At 44.1% G+C, this 20,404-nt stretch overlaps 1 protein-coding gene across 4 annotated transcripts in view; it reads left to right on the top strand.

The window, feature by feature from the left end:
- LOC134369204 (core histone macro-H2A.1) overlaps positions 1–20,404 on the top strand; it is a 65,683-nt gene that overhangs the window by 29,668 nt on the left and 15,611 nt on the right. Inside the window, exons 3-6 of one of the 4 annotated variants that reach the window (XM_063085437.1) lie at positions 593–699; positions 1,206–1,403; positions 9,535–9,642; positions 17,315–17,414. In XM_063085437.1, coding sequence (XP_062941507.1) covers positions 593–699; positions 1,206–1,403; positions 9,535–9,642; positions 17,315–17,414 — 513 coding nt within the window. Of the gene's footprint in view, positions 1–592; positions 700–1,205; positions 1,404–9,531; positions 9,643–17,314; positions 17,415–19,138; positions 19,230–20,404 lie in introns of all 4 variants that reach the window. The other 3 variants (XM_063085436.1, XM_063085439.1, XM_063085438.1) reach the window with 3 other exon arrangements.

The following is a 20,404-nucleotide window of genomic DNA, read 5'->3' as shown; positions in this document are numbered from 1 at the left end:
CACTTTTGTTTTATGTTTTTATGACATTGACTTTGTAGAGTCCAGTTATATCCTTCTAGTTTTGAATCCCAATTCAACACTGATTCAGTCAACAAAGATTTGTCAAGCCCCCACAATATCAAGCCACCGTCCACTTCCACCTCTGTACCGTCAGATGCAAGCAGTGTGCTCTCGGGGCCACAGTGCTGACTCCGCAGAGTTGGCCCTGGTGACTTTTGTAGTGCTGACTGCATGCAGCCCTTTCTGGGAAATGGGAGCTGGAACTGGGTTCAGATCTCAGCCCAGCCACTTACTTACTGAGTGATCTTCAGCTGGTCCCTTCTCTGTCAGCCTCAGTTCCTTCATCCCCACAACAAAGGGGTTGGACCAGGCGCCTCCTGGGTCCCACTCGGCTTTGCCATTCAACACCTCTGTGACTCCATCCGAAGTACTGCCAGGAAGACCCGCCTGCAGCTTCCCACCTCAGGGCAGCTGCTTCACGGAGCAGATGCTTGCGCCCATTGCCAGCACTGCGAATGGGGGGTTGGACAGGAGGACACACTTGGACCTCTGATGCTCTAATGTGATCATATCTTTTCTCTGCTCCCCACAGCGGAGATCCTGGAGCTGGCTGGAAATGCAGCCAGAGACAACAAGAAGGGACGGGTCACACCCCGGCACATCCTGCTGGCTGTGGCCAATGATGAAGAGCTAAATCAGGTATGGGGCTCTCCAGGCACTTGAGCAGATGGTCATACCACCCAAGAGACAGAAATGTCTGTCTGTCCAGAGGGCTTTGGTGTTGGCTGGTTCTCAAAGGTGTAAACTGTATTTGGGACTACTAGCTGCTTCTCTGTCTCCCATGACAGTTTTTCCTCAAGGCCATAATGGGAGTGTGTGTTGCGGGGGAGGGAAGTGAGAATGAAACAAGGTATTGGGCTGTCCCTGGAGGAAAGTTATTATCTAAATTCCATCTGGGTGATGGACTCTGAGACTTGATCCCTGTGCAGTGAGCCCAAGTCTTGCCACCATCCTTGTAGATGCTGTGTATATGTGTGTGTGTGTGTGTGTGTGTGTGTGTATATATATATATATATATATATATATATATATATATGGAGGAGCTATACAACCAAAGCAAGGACATGCCTGGCCAGGGCTAGTTTTGTGCAGATCAGGAGCAGGGTGGTCTGGCTCACCATCTGCCACTTTGGTTTTCCTGCAAGCTGCTAAAAGGAGTCACCATAGCCAGTGGGGGAGTGTTACCAAACATCCACCCTGAGTTGCTAGCGAAGAAGCGAGGATCCAAAGGAAAGTTGGAAGCCATCATCACACCACCCCCAGCCAAAAAGGCCAAGTCCCCATCCCAGAAGAAGCCCGTGTCCAAGAAAGCAGGAGGCAAGAAAGGGGCCCGGAAATCCAAGGTACGTGATTTGGCAGGGATGCATGGATTAGGGCAGGGTGGTGTTCAGGTAAAGGGATCACAAGGGACCCTCTTCCCTCTGAGGGCTCAGCTATCCCACTGAGGGGACTGAGGAAGGAACATGTAGGAGCTGATTACACAGGAGCTAGTCCAGCTCAGGTGGCCAGAGTCAGGAAGGCTCTGAGTCTGCACACAGCTGGAGAGCTGAGCTCCTGGGCAAGCCTTCCAGGGAGTGAGGAAGGCAGTGATAGTTCTAGGTGGAAGGACCCCTGTGCCTGGCTTGCCAGGGATATCTGCATGCCTGTGGGAAGGGGCTTCCCTGTGCTAGGGGACAGCCACCATCCATTCCTGCCGAGGGGACTGATGCTTTGATGTTCAGTGGTAGAACTCTCTCTGTGTGGCCATGGCTGCAGGTCGAAGTATTTTCCAGCAGGGCCGTGCAGGCCGTTTGCTCTTTGGAATGATCGCCTCCGTCAAGGAAGGAAACAGATGTATCACTCAGGCACTTCCTGCTGGACCTAACTTGGACTGAAGGCTAGGTCCTAGGTGCTAGTCTTTTTGTGGTGAGGGAAACCCTCCCATTAGTGTGACTGAATTTCTTCTTGGGTGGGGAAGGCCAGCAAGTCCTGAGCCATGATCTTCACAGCATGGGGAGCAGCGCCCCACCCTCAGGAGGCCTGGGCCTTTGAGTGCTTGTGCTCACCTGTCTGAGCCACCTGTCAGCAGGAGAGCACAAGGCAACTGGAACACAAGTTCTTTGTCCCTCCCTTGCTGGGCCCCTGCCTATCAGCTATTGACATAGTCTCCAGGGCCAGCAAACAAGGGACAGTGCAGTCAAAGCATGGTCTTCAGTAAAGTGTCATCATGGGGCTGCCCTGCCCCAGGGACCCCCCCTGAGTTCTCCTCCTCTCCTCTAGCACACTAGGAGGGAATTACCTCCACAGAAGGTGATCTCTACTTTGTAAGACCCTCAATGACAAGTCTTTAGAAATGCTTTGGGATCTAATGATGCAGTATCAGGAAGTTCTTCCCACATGAGCCACGTTCTCTCACTGGAGTGAGATAGTGAGGACCCCTGCCCAGGACAGACTTGAGGAGTTGTGCACATAGGGATGGTCGAGTCCCCGTGCTATCAGCAGTCCCTCTTCTGAGCCTACCTGTGCCACAGGCAGACTGGCTTTTCACCCACAAGGGGGGCGGGCAGCCACATTCTTCGACCTCTAACCTTCTAACCTTCTTCTCCTACCCATACTGTATGTGGGGCCTTCTTTAGTTGAGGTGGGAGAGGCTGCATGTCTTTGCATGCCCTTCTGGGTGCACACAAACACTTCCCTGAAAACAAAATCTAAACTCCTCCTGCAAATGCACCACCACCCCCAGGCCCAGAATCACTCCTAGCTCTTTGAGAGAGAAACCTGATATTGAAGAGTGTCCTGTAAGTTATTTCCAGACACTTGTTCACAAGTCCTGGAGGAGGCTTGTGGCCAGGCAGGGATTTCACAGAATGCTCCATTACTAGTTCCTGCTAACTATAAAATTAGCAGATTGTACTGTTTCCCTCTCCCCTTTCAACATTTGCTATTAGGAGGAAGGGCAGGACAGGGAAGCAGGGGAAAGTGCCTCTGCAACCCTTTTCAAATGTCAAAAAAGTTGATGAAGATGCCAAATCCATCATCTCTTGAAAATGGGCCCCAGGGTCCCAGCCACCCATAGAGCAAGGCACCTGGAACTGGGGACCAGCAGAGGTAGAACTGCTTCCTTGGCTTGGCCTTTGCTCTGACCATGTCCTCAGCCATGGCCCTCTTCTGTGGTGTACGCTGCCTGTTGATACTTGAACCCATCTCTCAGATGCCAGTGTCTGCCTGCAAACCTGGGCTGAACCTCATTCCTGTGTTACCCTAGTCTTCTCCTAGCAGGTTTTGCCCATGACTTTCTGAACTTTCCAATTTATGAAACACTAGGAATTCTGTTGCTTTCTTTTTGGACTTGAAATATAGGGTGTGTGTGTGTGTGTCTTTAGTTCCTAGTAGCTATATTTGGAACTCAGTGTTTCTAATAACCATATGCCAATAATCACTCGAACACTCAACGTTTCCCTTGATTACAAAAGCAGGAAGTCTGTTATGGTGGTCTGTTTTTCTTCCACACAATAAAACACATTGTCTGCTTACTGTACCAGTATTTGGCTAACATTAAACCCTGGGGGAAGCTGAAATTGGAACCGTGAACAGCTAATTTTCAAAACATTTGTTTAATGTAAATTGTGGTGTCAGCTCCCAGAAACAGCGGAGAACCCTGCATCTCCAGGTTTAAGTGGAATGTTCTGAAAATAACCTTTCCAGGGACATGCAGAGAAAGCCTTAGTAACATGCTAAAGCACTTGTACTGAAAGGGAGTTGGTATTTTTCAAGTGTCAACGCTTGAATTCCAAATCATAATTTTTCCCCCAATTCTATATAATTTGAAGGTTTTGAAAATCTCCAGTTGTGACAGCTGAATCAGCTATAGTAGAAACAGAGAAGGCCACAAACCCCACCAGGGGCTGGAAGTCCAGAGCCCTCTCTGTGCCCTGGGGCTCCTCCTTCCTACCTGGGTGGCCTCAGGCAACTCTATTCCCCTCTCTGTGCCTTGGTTTACCCCCACCCTATAACATAATGGGATCCATTCAACCTTTACAAATCAATGGCCTTATACGTATTGCACAATGTGTTTTTGAGCAGGTAATATGTATAGAAGTTTGGACAGCACAAAAAAGTGTGCAGTAAAAACATCTCGCTCCACCAGTGCCACCTTTCTCCCCAGAGCAGCCTCTGTAGTGAGTTTTTATGTATCGTTTCAGAAAGTCTATGCGTATGGAAGTAGATAGATATGTAAATCCCTTTCCATCCTACTTATTCTCTTTTTTTAATATAAATTACACAACCTATTTTGGCAGTGTGGTATAGTGGTTAAGAGTGCAGGCTCTGGGGTCAGTTGTGGACTTTGTATTCCCATTCTGATGTTTCCTAGCTGTGTGATCTTGGCAAGTTGCTTACCTTCTCTGGTGTTTGACTTCCTCATCTGTAAAGCGGGCATATAATACAGCGTAGTTGTGAGGCTTAAAAGAAATTTCACATAAAGTGCTGAGAATAGTGTCTGGCACAAATGTTAGATGCTGCTGTTATTATCTTGGCAGTCCTTCCATACCTTTGCATGTAGAGCTACTTTCGTATTTCATAGGATGACTGCAGTTATTCATGCAAAACCTATGTAACCAGTCCTCTATGAATGGACGTTTAGACTGTTTCTAGTATTCATTTTGGCAAACAGTGCCACAGTAGCCGTAGATCTCTGTGCTCATATGCAAGGATATCTATAGGAGGAAGTCCTCAATGTGAACTTGCTAAGGCAGAGAGTGAGTGTATTTTTACCTTTGATAGCTATTATTCACTTAAAGAGCATTTGACCCCATTAAGAAATTTCAAAAGCTGCCTCATTCTTTTAACATTTATTACTGAGTTATCTAAAGAAGAATGATTACTCATTCAACCAGTATTTATCAAGTCTACATGTACTAGTTACTATTCTCAGTAGTGGAGATACAGCAGTGAACAAAAAGTCCCTGCCCTCCCTCAATGCTCAGAGAGGGGCACAGATTCTTTATAGAAGGGGGAGGGAGTAGATGCTATAACAAAATTAAGTGGGTGATGGCATAGGCAGTGTTACTTTATGTAGGTGGTGAGGTGAGGCTACTTCAGTGGACACCTTATAGAGTACGGTATCCAGTCAGTGACATGGCTCAGAGCAGAAAGCTCCAGCAGAGGAACAGCAAGTGGGCCTTGAGGTGGGAGCGTGCCTGGCCCCTCACAGAGAGAACATGACAGGACTTGCATGTGGGGTCCCTGACTTTTCCATAACATGGACACCTTTGGCAGTGGGGGAAGCCTGGGACCCTTCTTAACATAAGATTTTCAAATGCATAAAATACCTAAGACTCAAAGGAAACCATTTATGCCTAGATACCTCAGGTTAAGCCTCCCTTCAGAGTTTTTACTAAGAATCATAGGATAATCTTGAGGGGATCTCTAAGAAAATACTTTTTGCCAAAAATTTGGATAAAAAATGATCTCACCTAGGATCTTTCAAATATAAACCTGCACCATCACCAAAACCCACCCATCCCCATGTGAAAACCACCCTCCTGGATCAGAAGTTATGTTTTCTCCTCAACACCTGGCAAAAGCCCACGATGATTTTGGTAGAATGCTTCTTTCTTTCTTTCTTTCTTTTTTTTTTTTTTTTTTTTTTGAGGAGTATATATTTAAACTGTACATTAAGTGATTAATGTTCTGGTAAGGGATGCAAAAGAAAGGAATTGGTTCTTTTGAGAAGCTGCCATGCTTACAAATTTTGTTAGTCTTTTAATGAAATTTCAGGCAGTTCAAACATCAGAGGAAAAGAGACTAGGCATAGGTAAACTTGGGTTGATGATTTCACATAAGTCTTTTTGGACACTCAGTTCTACAGATTCTTAAGTATGTTTCCCAGCAGACTCTGACCTAATAGGTTTTCTACTGCTCCAAACAAAGCTGGGTGAGTGTTCAATACATGGGAACTTTTGGATTTGTAGAACAATATAAAATTCTAAAAAGTCAATTATTTTGGAGATTGACAAGCAGGATTGCTTCTAACTTATTTTTTTCCCTCAAGCTGGGATATTAAAAAATCTACCACTAGTATCACCTTTTCATAAAAGAAAGGACATTTTAATACCAAAAAGTTAAGGGCATAATTTCAGACAATAGGCTTTATTAAAAACTTAGGCACAGTTGTTACGATTTGAATGCAGTAACATCTCACAAGACAACTGTGCTGACCTTAAGCACCCGCATCATCCTGTGGGGTGGGAACCTTGAAAGGAAGAGGCAGAAGTCCTCTGCCAAGTAAATGGGCTACAGAGGACCAGGAAAGAATGGCTTGTCTCTATACAGCACTTTTCTGTATATAGAGGATCTATACAGCACTGCTTTCTGTCTTGGACACTTTTTTAATCACGAGTTCTCCAGCCTTAGTCTCATTTTCTGGATGAGGAATCTAAGGCTTAGGGAAGGTGAGCAATTTTCCCAAGTTCACACAGCTGGCAGAGCCTAGACTCAAATGCAGAACTTCAGAGTTAAAACATAGTATCACTTGTATGTCCATGACCCTGAGCCACTTCCCTTGGCAGAAGCCCCTCTGTTCTGTGGGTAGAGGGCTGCAAAGGTGAGGGGGCAACAGCTTTAACAATTCATTGCTGGAAATCGCCAGCATGATTAAGCATAGGCAGCTGCTGACTTGTATGGGACACAGGGAAGCTCGAATGCCTTCCTCCTCCCAATAAAACCAGCTCCAACTTCCAGAGGTCTGAAATCCTATCATCTAGGGCATTCTCACCTCTCAAAATCCAAGAATCTTGGGAGGAAGCACTAAATCCTTATCTTCTTATCCCTTGGTGAATACCTTCATCCCATTCCCGATCATTTACTGAGTACTTCCTATAAGCGTAGTGTTGCACTGGGTAGAGTAGAGCAATGGTTTCCAAAAATTTTGCTTGCATACCACCTGAAAGAATTTTTTAAATGTCTGTATTGTATACTTTTAAAATTTGACAGCTAAACTTTTCACAATAAATTTAAATAGCTGCAAAGGGTATAATTTTTGGTATACTGTAAATATTGACATTTTTAAATAAAACATTCATATTTAGAGGTAAAACAATCACTATTTTAAATGTATCCAATGAAATGTAAATACTGTGATGATTTGATACACCATCATCCACAAGCTCTTTAACAGTTGGAAAATTTACATTATTTATTTTCTCCTTATTTCCCTTCTACTTGCCCCACAAAATTTCATCCCAGTGTAACACATTTTAATGTTTATATTATTGATTTCTGCAACAAGATAAAACTAGATTAGTTTCAAATAATTTTGAAAAAATTTCTTGTGACCTTTCTAAAAGCACTAAATGATATTGATTCTACAGGATTGGGTAGTTTTCACATTTATGAATAATATACAATTGCTCAAGCCAATAAATGCACTACAAATTTTAATACCTATTAAGGAAAAAGTAAAATTTTATTGGAAAGTTTTATAATGGAATGGGTAGAGATAATATTTTTCCCAATTAGTTTATCCTAAGGTGAGTGTTACTGCCAAAATGAGACAGGGTTTAGCATCCTGTTTTTATATATTTATAGACATAAGTGCCTGGAAAATCTTGTTCACTAAAATAATTAAATGGTAATGGAAAGGGTTTTATTAAAGCAACATCATTCAATCCTCTGAACTCTTTCTGATATATGCCAATAATCATGTAGTAATCTGTTATCAATTTATTTTATAAATGTTTTATTTTAGAAGAGTTCTAGATTTATAGAAGGGTTACAGAGATGGCACAGAGTTCTTGAACATCCCTCACTCAGTTTTCCTATTTTTATCTTACATAACCATGGAACACATGATCACAACTAAGAAACCAACATTGGTACATTACTGTTAACTCCATCAATCTGTTTTTTAATGATTTATTAGCTGTTAACTCAATTAGGTGTTTTTTCAATTTTGTTGAAAGCACAGAATTAAGCACACCTGACTTGTGAAAGGCTTTGTTATCTAGCCTTTTCCTTTCTTGGTTCCTGGAAGTTATATCAAAAAAGGTTTTGCTAAGACTTACCACATAATTGTGGGTTATACCTGCTTCTCTTTCACTTGTCAAATCTGAAACACTCAAAGTATTAAGAAAATCAAAATAGCGATAATTTTAACATAGGTTTGCCAGTACCGTATTTCTTGATAAGATGCTTTTTTTTGGTCTTATTTATATCAAAATCTTGGAGCTTTAAATTTAGCTAATTTAATTAATGGAAAATGTCAGACATATAACCTAATTGCCTAAGCAGTCCTTATTGTTAAAGCAATCAGTGAAATTATACCTTATTTTTCAATGTACGTAAAAATGTTAATATGTTAATGAATTTGAATCCTAAACAGGCAAATGGATATGGCCCAGGTTCATCCAGGAAGGCACAGCCACGTATAGCATTTCTCACCTTTCTTAATTTGCTTCCACTGGACCCTCCCTCGGGAGTGATGTACTTTTTGATAATTATTGGGGCAAGGAAAAAGGTGAAGTGTCTAAACAAAAATTGGCATATTTTCTTCTATTCTCACTCTGCAATATATCTGAATGCAGAAAATCCCAAAATGAGTCAAAATATCCATTTTTAATACCAGCTCTGTCCTTAATAGAAATATGTAAAAAACATGCATCCCTACTCTCAGGGTGGTGCACCATACTAATGTTCACTCTGGGAAGTGGGAGGAGGGTGGTTATGAAAGGAGCTCCAGCATGGAACCTCGACCACATATGTAGATCCCTCTTAGGGCAATCAGTTATAGGAAAAAGTACATTAGGAAGTTGAGGATCTGTAAACAGCCTTACTTAATACCTTTGATGCCATGTACCCCTTGGAAGGCCCTTGGGTACTCCAGCATGTGCATACTTCAGTCTGAGTGATGCTGGGGAAAAGGTTGAAGAGCATGCCGAGACCCCTGCCCACTGTGGGGTCGGGGTCCCTGGGGAGACAGACGGGCTCAACGACAGCCACCACACGTATCCTTCTCTAAGGCAGGTTTTAATGAAGGAAAGTGGAAAAGTAGGGGTGGGAAGGATGGAGAGTTATGGTCCTAGGTCTGCTTTTGGCTTTTTGACAACTAGTGACCTAAAACAGTTTTTTTCTTCTTCTTAAACTTGAATAGTATACAGACACATCTTGAACGGAAAGACACTTGAACATCCTTAAGTAGGAGACTTCGACTTGATCTCAGTTTATGAAAATGGTTTTATGTAAATGATCACTATAAAGTGAAGTTTTGCCTTTAAAGTAGCTTTTTTTTTTTTTTTGAGATTATAAGTGATGAAAATATAATTTAATGCTAGTCACAGAACTCCTAGACTTCAAAATAAGTCTGTAGCCTCCACTTTGAGATATGCTGAGAATTGGTTGTGATTTAGTTTCCTGTTTTCTCTTGAGTGTTAGAAAAGCCTGGGCTTGTGGGGCCTCTGCCTGTGTGTCCCACATTCTGACTTCTTTTTGTGCAAGAAGAAGCAGGGAGAAGTCAGCAAGGCTGCCAGTGCCGACAGCACGACTGAGGGCACGCCCGCCGATGGCTTCACCGTTCTCTCCACCAAGAGCCTCTTCCTCGGCCAGAAGGTAAGCAGACGTGCGGCTTCAGTCTGCTTGAGGGCCCCGGGACGGATGGCAGGCCTGGGGATTCCTGGGGCCACTCCCAGCCTCGTGGGTGGACAGAGTGGCTTTGAGAGTGGCCTCAGGGGAGGTGAGGTGCTGAGGAGACCACAAAGCTGAGAGGGGACTCTGGTAGGTGGGGAATGGGAGATAGTGGTAAAGAAGAGAACAGGGGGATTCAATAGGGGATCGGGACCCTTGGGGTTAGCCTGGAAAAGGAGCTACTTCTGTGGGGTAACTTAGTCATCAGATAGCACTGGCCAGAAAACTAGGCAGAAGTCAGAACCCCCCTTGTGGAAGGTACATGATCTGGCAGGTGGCCTTACCTGTTCTGGTGGGCCCTAAAGGTAGAGCCCCCTATCTGATCCCGGGCGGGATTGTTTCCAGATACACTAATGGGTACACTGGGTTTCTTCACTGAACCACCAGACGACTCTTCAAGCCAATTGTTTGTTTGTTTTAACCACGGGCAATATATTTTCAGCCGCCCCAGTGATGCACCTTTGCCAGGACGCCATGGTTTTGTAAAAGATGATTCACTTTTATTGAAAATAAAAATGATGCAACAGCTTTTAAGACCTGAGAATGACAGTTAATTAATATATCTCTATTAACACCAAAATAAGGGGTGGGGAGAGAGGGAATTAAGTTTTTCTCAATTTTTTTTTAACCTACATTCAAAAAAATTAAAGGAATGAATTGACCTTCCTTGTAAATTTGAGTTTAGTTTGAATGGTAACAATTTGGTTGTGAAGCTGCATCATTTTTAAATCCTCACTGTCAGTTTTCTTTTGCATCACAGTGACACAGCTCTCTGCTCACATCATCGCAAGTCCTCCCCCACCCCGTTCCCTCTTCCTATCGCTAATTGCACTGTCTCTCATGATGCACTTCCTGTGGTGGACTCTGTGTTCCAGAAAATAACCATTACTGTTTACATTTTATAACCATTATCTGTATTTTGTATGCATTTTTCAAAAGAAAAAAAAAGCAGCACTAGTTGTCATCTTAAGGTCTGGGGCTTTAAAAGGTTTTGTTTAAAATATTTTTTATTCATTTAAAAAATTCTAACTCAGCAGTGAAGGCAACCACCTGGGTCTACTTTCACACCCTTTAACATGTTTTTGAGTAATATATTGAAAGTTAATGTGACCTGTCATCCAAATTGCTTCAGTCTGAACTAAAGTATGAAAACTGCCCTGCTACTTAGTACTAGCTCCAGTGTGTTCTGGATCCCCAGTGCAGACTATTAGCCAGGAGACTTGGAGGCCTGTTTAACAGGTAGAACAGTTCAGCCCCATATGGTCACTCTTTCCCTCACTCCTGCCGCACCCTGCCCTTGGGTGCCCCCAGCTCTGGCCTCTTCCTTCCCTGTGTTCTTCTTGCTACCTCCTGCTGGTCACCCCACATCCAGCCTACAATCAGAACTCTTCACCCTGCTCTTTGCTGGGTGAACTCAGATTTTCCTAGACTAGCAGCAATGAGCTATGCAAATGTCCATGTACAAATGGGTACCCCTTTCTTGTTGCTCGGCTCTTCAGAAAGAAACGGGATCAGATCTCTGTCTGGGCTCTGTTGCATGTGAGCCCTGGAGGAGAGGTGGCCAAGGGCTATAGACACCTTGCTGGCTGCTCTGCAGAGCTGTGTGCACATTAGCTTTCAGCGACTCTTCTCTGACATGTTGGGTACATCTCAGGTCTCAGGACCAGGTGCCACAAGACTAGAAATAAAGTACAATAAAGTACAAATCTGGCTAATACCGACTGTCCCCCACTCAGGGTTGGGAGGGAGCATCCAAAAAGCCACAGAGATTTATTGATACTCAGTAATAATTTACAGACATATCATCTAGTGTTATTTAAGAAACAGAAGAGAATGAAAGCAGTGGGCTTGATAACGAAGTTAATGTGCCTGTTTGATATCTTGACTTTTGGAGGGAGACTCTGAAAAGATTGGTTGAGCTGAAACCCAGTATAAAATGGTCAGCTGTAGGAGGAGGGGCTGAATGCAGGCACAGGCAGACCCCCCTGCCTTCTTTCCCAGATCATACATTCCAGTCTCTTAGTGGTGAAAAGAAAATACAAAGCTGCTGTGAAACTGCCCTTCCTGTTAAATGTGCTTGCAACTTAATAACCCAAGATTCACATACCCAGGAAGAGGTACCCCCAAATCCAACACTACATATGCCTTTTAGCAGAGTAAACTGTGGCTTCATAGAATAAAGCAGCATCTCAAGTCAGCCTGGGCATAAGTGTTAGAAACTGGGGTGCCAGCTGCCCTTTTTGGAACCCTGCATCCCTGCAGCATGAGATGGTGTGAGCATTGATATTTCAGAGCGTTATTTCGAAGCAGTATTTTCTGGCCCTTTATTGGGTATTACTGTCAGGTAAAAATCATGGTATATAGTTCAAAAGGGGCAAGAGTAATAAAACCAACACATACAGATTTTACACAAAGCATATTATAATGTTATTACAGAAATTAGTTTTGACTTGGATTTTAGGAAATGTTTCAAAAAGTGTACTTTAGAATAATGACTGTATGGTACTCTGTGTTCTATGAATCTTATTTTTCCATCTATGACAGTGAAACCAATGCTTCAATATTGTAAGCAAGCTGGGGTGGACGAAGGTAATATCTGCTTGCTACAGCCCTGTAAAGGCCTGGTTACTAAGCTACTCACAGAAGGAAACAGCCCAGGGCTTAGGAGCTGGGTCTAATTGTTGTTGTTAATGATGTATTTCACATAATGAAGCCTCGGGAGTAATCACCCTCATTACTCTGATTTTTCCCAGTGTTCACACACATTTTTTAATTGTTTTAAAAAGAAAACAGTGTTGTGAATCTGAGTCAACTAAATGTTTTTGCTTTGTGTTTCAACTGAGATTTGCAGTTTCTTTGGAGAGGTAAAAACCTGATGGTTTTATTTCCAAAAAAATCCCTTCCAGTGTGAATACCTATACATCTGTCTGTGCCAATAGCAGTAAATGATTTAGGTCTCCTTGGTAGAGTAAGTGTTTGAAGCAGCTGGCAATCTCAGGAGGGTATAAATGAGTCTTCATGCCTCCCAAATGATAAGGGTCATGGCCAAGCACTGGAGGCCATCAAAGGCAGACACGGCTGCTGTGGGTTTTCTCCCTGTGATCCACACACCCTTCTCCTGGGAGCCGAGAGAATGTAAGAAGAGAGGGTTTGAAGCAGCAGTGAGGGAGAAGAGCCGTGCACCCCTTTCCACCATTGTGGCCGAGCACTGGCCGTGGAGACAGTTCCGAAAGTGGATGAAACCAGGAGGAATGGCTCAGCTAGCAGGCCTCCAGCAGTGCCCACACTCAGCCTTCACTTTGTGAGGCACTTTCTAGCCAAAACCCTCCAGATGTCACCACTAGGCCAAGGGCTGTGGAGAAACTGAGGCTGGGCATGTATACAAGGTGGGCAGCATAGCACAGGGTGTGAGGGCAGGAGTGGCCTTGAGGGGGCCATAGGGAAAACATGATTCTTGTGAGGGAGGAGTCTGTGGAAGACATCACCCTTCCAGCCCCACTGGTTGGAGTGGATTTGAAGGACAGGAAAAGAACTGCATTTTATGTGGCTAGCACAGAGAAATGAGACTGGCCAGGCTTCCTTACTTGTCCATTATGAAGGAATGAGAGACACCAAAATTTGACAATTACAGGATATATTCAACATTATCACTCAGATAATCTTTAATATCACTTTCATTGCTAAAATTGAATTTCTGATTATATTTTTTTGAAAATAGAAGAGATTGAACTGTGTGTCCTATAGCCAAGTAGGTCAGGTCAAGGCAGTCTGCATGTCCCCCAGTAGCTTGAAGCCACTGGTTTCTTCCCTTTCAACGACAAACTGCCTCTTGACCTACCCTAAATGGTGGGTGCCAGCCTCCTGTCCAGGTGAGGCCAGGTTGGCTCTGAGCTACCTCAGGTCCAAGCCAGGCCAAGGTCCCAGTTCCTGAGCTCAGGCATTTTCATGAACCCTGCTTTAAAGGAAGGGAGGGACGTTCATTTTATCTCAGAATTATGTCTGAGGATATTAGATGTTCAATTCCAACTCTATGTGCCTACAGAAACCCTAGCACTATTTTAGGCATTGTGTGGCACTTAGGTTTAGGAGGCAACACACTCTCTGCCTTCGAGAAGCTTATACTCTAATGAGCTCACATCATGAGTAGAGAACAAGGATTAAAGTGGACATAACCTCTGTAGAGAAGACTTGGGTACTTTAGACTTAAGAGAGTGGCTACAGGAGAGCCAACTGGGATTAAAATCATAAGATCCCAGTGATGGAAGGGATCCTGAAGGTCCTTTGGCTAAGTTCCTTTCTCCCTACTCCACAGCCAATTGCCCCCCACCCCGCTCTATAACTTGCAATACCCTGTGGTCACTTCCTCCGGTGGCTAACAATATTTACGGCTGCTTTACATTGTCCAAGCTGTTGTTTAAAACTTGGTTTTCTATCTTTTCCAATGATGGGGACAAAGAAGTAATCACCTTTTCAAATTCTATATATACTATTAATGATCCTCTTCTTTCCTGGCAAATCAGACTAATCTGGGAAATTTTCATAGTTCCCCAGAAATCTGATTTCCTAACCCCCAAGTACCTTCTCTGTCACTTCAGATGTACTTCAGATGGCCACATGGCCTTTTGACTGAAATGCCCAGTTGGATTTGACCCCGGGTGGAGAGAGGGGCCCTGGGACCCCCTCGGACTGGGCATCTGCCTTGGCCCTGCCATGCCTGCTCACATGTGACCAACTGGACAGCAAGGTTCTTTCCACACATGTGCAAACATGGCCCATTTGCACCCTATGCTTGTGGGTTTTCTTCTGTTCAGGGGCACCACTGTTTTTATTCGTGATCATCTCACTTTCAGCTTCTGCTCATTGGTCCAGGCTACCCAAGCCTAGTTGATTATCCATTTGTCTTTCCAAAGTGCCTAAATCAATTTGTCTCCTCCCCTCCCCATTCCACACACGCACCCCAAGTACACGGTTTCTAGTCTAGAGAATTTTTTAAAAATACATATTTGTACGTATTTTATAAGCATTAAAACTATTTTGTGGCTCAGCCCCACTCCTGGGGACTTCTGCTGAGCCCTAGTGCATAACATAGCATAGTTGGAAAATCACTACTCCAGTCTCCATCCCCTGTCTGAGGGGTAAGGGGAATTAATTGGCCTAGGACTACTGTCCTGGATTCTACTCTGCCTCTTCTTTTTATTTAGGTACAAATGCCTGCAGTTTCATCCTCAGCTGTGTGTGAAAGAGTGAAATAGCACTTGGTTGGCTGCAAAGTCTCAGTGTTAAACAGTGGTGGCTCCCTGAAGTATAGTAGTCTGTGCTTCCAAGAGCAGGGCTGCCTCTGGGCAGAAGGGAAGGCCATGAGTCCAGAGAGAAGTGGGAATTCTCCAAGGAACTTCAATTCTCCCTCACTTCAGCAAAGCCAAGAAACCCCCCAGTGTCACCGGAGAATCCCTTTCCCTAGACAGAAGGGTTGTTCTCCCGAGAACAGAGTCAGCCACCGGCTACTGGGATCTTTCCAGCTAGTTGAATCGGATCTCATGAAAATAGCTGCTTTTCCAATAACACATTTCTGAATACAGACCCAGAAACATCTGTACAACTAAAAAATAGTGTGAATTTTAAGGACTGAACATGTATAATTTTTAAACAAAAAAGGAATCTTATGTCTTAAAAGTATACTCATCCATGCCACACCAAGTGAAGTATTTCTTTCCTTTTTTTCTCCTTTGTCTTCCTCCCTCGCCAACCTCTTGCCTTTTCACACAGTGTAAGGTTTTTTATTGGTGGGGACAGGGAGTATTGGCTTAATTGGTTTTTATAAACAGCATTTGCATGGAGTCAAATGCATACTAATGATATCACAATAAAATCCTTTACCTTGTTCTTAATCCTGAGCATTCATTTGCCTTACCCTCTGGCCTCCCGTCTGTGCCCCTTCTCCCTGAGGGTGGCAGTCAGGACCTGGCCCTGGTGCTGACCATTTCTTTTCTGTGCCTCTGCCCTGGCACCGTACTTGTGAGAGCTCATTATGTGAGATCAACCCTGATAGGCTTCTTTCAGCTTTGGGGAAGTGGGTGGCCCCTAAATCATCCTGTAGTGCTAGGAGCAATAACCTAGAAAGTCCAAGTGGAGAAAGTTTGTTCCTCTTTCCTCTTTGAATACTTAACTGAGGCCCACTACCCTTTGGCAGGGCCTGGCCAGAGTCCTTCCTTGGACATGCAACCAAATTTATTTCCACAACTCCTTTCTCCCAAAGAATGATTTTAGTCTAAGCAGGTCCCTTTTTTGAGAATCTGACTGCTTCTGAGAATCAGAAATGTGGGTTTATATTTCTGATGCTTGTAAACTGTCAGGTTTTTTGTTTTCAAACAAAATGTTTGGCCCCAGAAGTTCAGCAACTTCAAACTCAGTTGCTAGGAGCCTCCCTGCCAGGTGTCTGCACACAACAACCATCTCCTCTGAGTGAGGCCTGGACAAAGACTGGCACTGCTGGGCCCTGCAGACCATGGTCACCCCCACCCTCAGCCTAGATCATAGTCATTCTTGGGCACTAGCTACTTGGGGCTGCTTAGGCATTGCACTTTGCTGCAGCTGTTATGAATTGATGTCACTGAAGAATGAGCATTCATTAAAAGAGAGTGCAAACTTTACTGAAGGCACTTGTACCTAAAGAAAAGGAAGGGGCAGGACAGTAGTCCTAGGCCAATTAATTCCCCTTACACCTCTGACAGTAGAATCTGGAACTTGGGATTCCTCTCTTACTCAAATGCTGGGGGTTGCTATGGCAACAGAGTAACAGTGAGGAGAGAGGACATTCCAGTGGCTTTTCAGAAAAAGCAAGTTGGCTGGATAACCATAAAACTGACTCAAGGAAAATGCTCAATAAGCCACCTATTTGGGCCTCACAGTAACCTGACCAACAAGGTGTTTAAAAGACATTTTGTCTTGCTGGAGAACTGCTGTTTTTCTTCCTGGGTTGAAGATCTTCAATATTACGTGACTAATGGGCACATAAAATTAGGTATTACTAAGAATCACACTGTTCTCACTCCTTGCCACTCCTGAGCAGGGCAGGGGAGCCAGCCAGCAGTCACAGTGATGGGGACAGCCTTAAAGACCCACAGCCACTTGGAGGACAATGGCAGAGTTACTAGGGGTTTACCCAAGCCAGGGAGGACTTCTGCACAGCCCTGGAGCTCAAGGATGAGGACAGTCCCAAATACAACCACCACCCCACCACATCCCCAGCACTGAGTACTATGATCCTAGATCCTGACAGCTACTTTACTTTGGCCCCCAAATCACAAGTTCCTTTAAAGGAAAGTCAATTGGCCAGTACAATGTGGCTTGTGCTTCCCTTTTGCCCCAAGCATCATCCAACAGGTTCTGAAGACAGCCTAACTTGCTTCCTTTCAGTATCCCAAGCAGCACTGGAACCTTATGTTCAAAATGGATTCATTTTAGCCAGCAATTCTCTGTCTCCCTTTGTTCCCAGTGCACTTGGAGTGCCCACTGCCCTTCACCTGTATCCCAAGGCTCCCTTCTCTGCAACTTCCCAGCTCTCCTGTTATTTCCCACCTCATGCTTTTCTTTTCAGCTGAACCTTATTCACAGTGAAATCAGTAATTTAGCCGGCTTTGAGGTGGAGGCCATAATCAATCCTACCAATGCTGACATTGACCTTAAAGATGACCTAGGTAATTGGGGACGGGGTTTGGCACCACCAGCTGTCAGATGAAGTTATGGAACCCAGAATTTAGGTTTTCTCACCTGCCCAGATTTCAAAATGGTCAGCCCAAATTTCTAAATCCAAGATTGATGTTTGAGTGTAGATACTGAATATCTACTTACTCAAGCCATTCCAAACAGAAACAGTCTGGTATGCTTCATTAAGTGCAATTGGCTATTTTCCCCTTGATTGCAAATATATTGTTATCTAAATTCTTTTCCATAATGATCAAACTGATTGCTGGTTACTTGGGGGGGATTTTTACATGTGTTTCAGTTTTTTAATTTTTGTTTCTTTTTAGAACTGAAAAATCTCAGGTAACTACAAAATGATAGTTTCTCCATTTAAGCCTTAATTAAAAATGACACTCAAAGCTTGAAAGGGAAGACAAGCCACATCAGTATACCATTAAGCTGTCTTTACTCCACAAGCAAATTGGCTTCCCCCAAATTTACAAACCTACTGTCACTTCAACTTTTTCTAGACCTGAAAACAGTATATGACTGAGTGCCGCCTTCATGAATTCTTTGGCTAGAGGACAACATTAAACAAAAGGGCAATATCTCTCTCTGAACAAGTTCCTATGGAGGAAAACTGCCCCAGAACCATGATTTCTCCCCACCTAGAAGAGCAGACGGTTTAGAGCAAGCTGAGAGGTACCCCTCAGGTATCCCACCTCTGCGGCTTTGTTTTTGCAGATGAGGAACCGTCAGCTCAGGGACACAGTAAAGGCTCCTGGGAAGTAGGCCACATGGTTGCCCACAAAGGCAACCTCATCCCTAACACTGACATTGGTATGTTTCGTGTGCCTGTAGCTCCAAGCTTCAGCCACTTTGTGAGATGGCAGATTTCCTTATTTCTCTCTCTCTGAGAGTCTCATTCCAGAACCCAGGCCTGACCCACAAAAATTGGGTACAGCCATGGGCTAAAGACATTGGGACTGGGACTCAAGAATGCCCTATTTGAACTTGTTTTCCAGCTGTTACCCAGGTACTTTCGGGGGTGGGGGGGCAGGGGGGAACGCCACAAGCTAGAAAAAGTAAGAATCCTCTCCAAAGCATATTTTATATTAAGGTGTATACAAATAAGATTGGCTAGAATAAGAGGTAAGCCTAGAAAAATATTTTCACACACTGAGGGGAAAAATAAAGGCAATCCTCTACATGTATCTATACTGTTTTCTCAGTTTTCCAGAGTTATCCCTTGAAGGTACACAAAATATTGAATGTCACAAGAATAAAAGTTAAAGCGTGCAAGTTGACTGCTGCAGATAAAATGGAGAAACTTGTTATTTTGGTTGGCCTGACGGTCCATATTTTTTTTTTAAACAGATGCCATGTTTAAGTAGCCTTCTCATTGGGATGCCAGTTTTACAGGCTTTTGCGAAGTGAAATGGGGCATTCGTTTTGTTATTTCTTTTAACCTTTGGAAATGATCTCATGTGTGTGTTTCTCTTTTTTTGGACTTGTCATTCAAATGTTTAATTTAAACATGTCACATTTGATATTCCTCCTCCTCCTCCTGTCCTCACCCCCATCCACATGTGCGCACACTGCGTGGACTGATTGCCCCTTTGGCCCATATGTTGGAATCGACCAGGTAGGCCAGCCCTGCCACTGGGGCATTAGTAAATGTGCCTGTGCGTGGGTCTTGGTCCAACACAGTTGATATACATTTGTTTACCTGTTATAGTTGCAAGTTGTACAGGCTGACATTGCCTCGATCGACAGTGATGCTGTCGTTCACCCGACAAACACTGACTTCTACATCGGTGGTGAAGTAGGTAATGCCTAGCCGGGTGCTGCCGAGTGTGTGTGTGCATGGTCAGTCGGCCGCCGCAGACAGCTTGATTCTTTGACAGCTATGCAGGGCTGCATTCATTTCACACTTCCAGCCGTCCTGACCTCCCCAAGATCTCCTGTCCCTGGGTTGTAACCCAAGATATACAGCTAGCTGTCAGGCAGCATGCGTCATGCAGCTCATAGATGGGCACTCCTGGTTTGGAAACTGGTTCAACAGCAGCATTTCTTCACTTGCTTCACGAGGCACAGCTTTGGTGGAGACTGGGTTCAGAAATGGTTTCAGCTGCAGGCAGGATACAGTCAGCTGGGCCCAGTGATATCCAAGACAACTTCTGTGCCCTCTGAGGGATAGACATGAACAAATGCCTGTGCACAGGTCTCTGCCCCCAAACATCAGTCTCCAGGTTAGAAGCACACTCATTTCTGAAAATGGCTTTAAAGCCTCTGGTGTGCACTAGGAACCCTTTTCAAATGCTCTCCCACATTCAGGATTCTCAGACTTTAGGTACATAAAAACTACCTCATTCTGATGTGGTGGTCTTAGACCACTCTTGAGAAACACTGTCCTAGACCCAGAAAGCACCGACCTCTCCCTGACAACGCATTGTTGTCAGCTGACAATGCATTGTTGTTGACTGCTGGCCAAATATTGTGCCAAACAGCCAAGGCTAGCTGAGCCAAGAGCACTGGGGTGCCACATTCTGTGGCTGCAGATTTGTGGCAGGAGCTTCAGAAGGTGCCCTGCTTTAAGAACATGCTGAGGGGCTTATATAGTGTGATAGAAAAAAGCACAGCTTTGGAGCTAGGTAGAAGGAACTTGAATTCCAGCCTCGCCATTTACTAGTTATGGGGCTTATCTCCTCAATGCCTTGATTTCTCTATGCATAAAATAAAGGTAATCATGAGAATTACTTAAAATGGAAGCAAAGCACCTTGTTTTGTGCCTGGCTCCTGACTGGTGCCTACTATGTAGTCGCTCGTGCGTGTATATGATTTTTCTGGTAGACGTGATGGTCCTGAGAACAGCATTCTGAGCGTGGATTCAAATACCAGCTTCCAAGGAGAATGGTTACATTTCTAATAAGCACCATTTGAAGTTATCTTGAAGGATGAGGAGATCATGGTTTTCACAAGGGTCCCAGACACTGGATGTGCA

Source organism: Cynocephalus volans, chromosome 2, assembly GCF_027409185.1.
Source record: "Cynocephalus volans isolate mCynVol1 chromosome 2, mCynVol1.pri, whole genome shotgun sequence".
In the NCBI taxonomy this organism is placed as follows: domain Eukaryota; kingdom Metazoa; phylum Chordata; class Mammalia; order Dermoptera; family Cynocephalidae; genus Cynocephalus; species Cynocephalus volans.
This window is presented reverse-complemented; position numbering and strand designations above follow the sequence as displayed.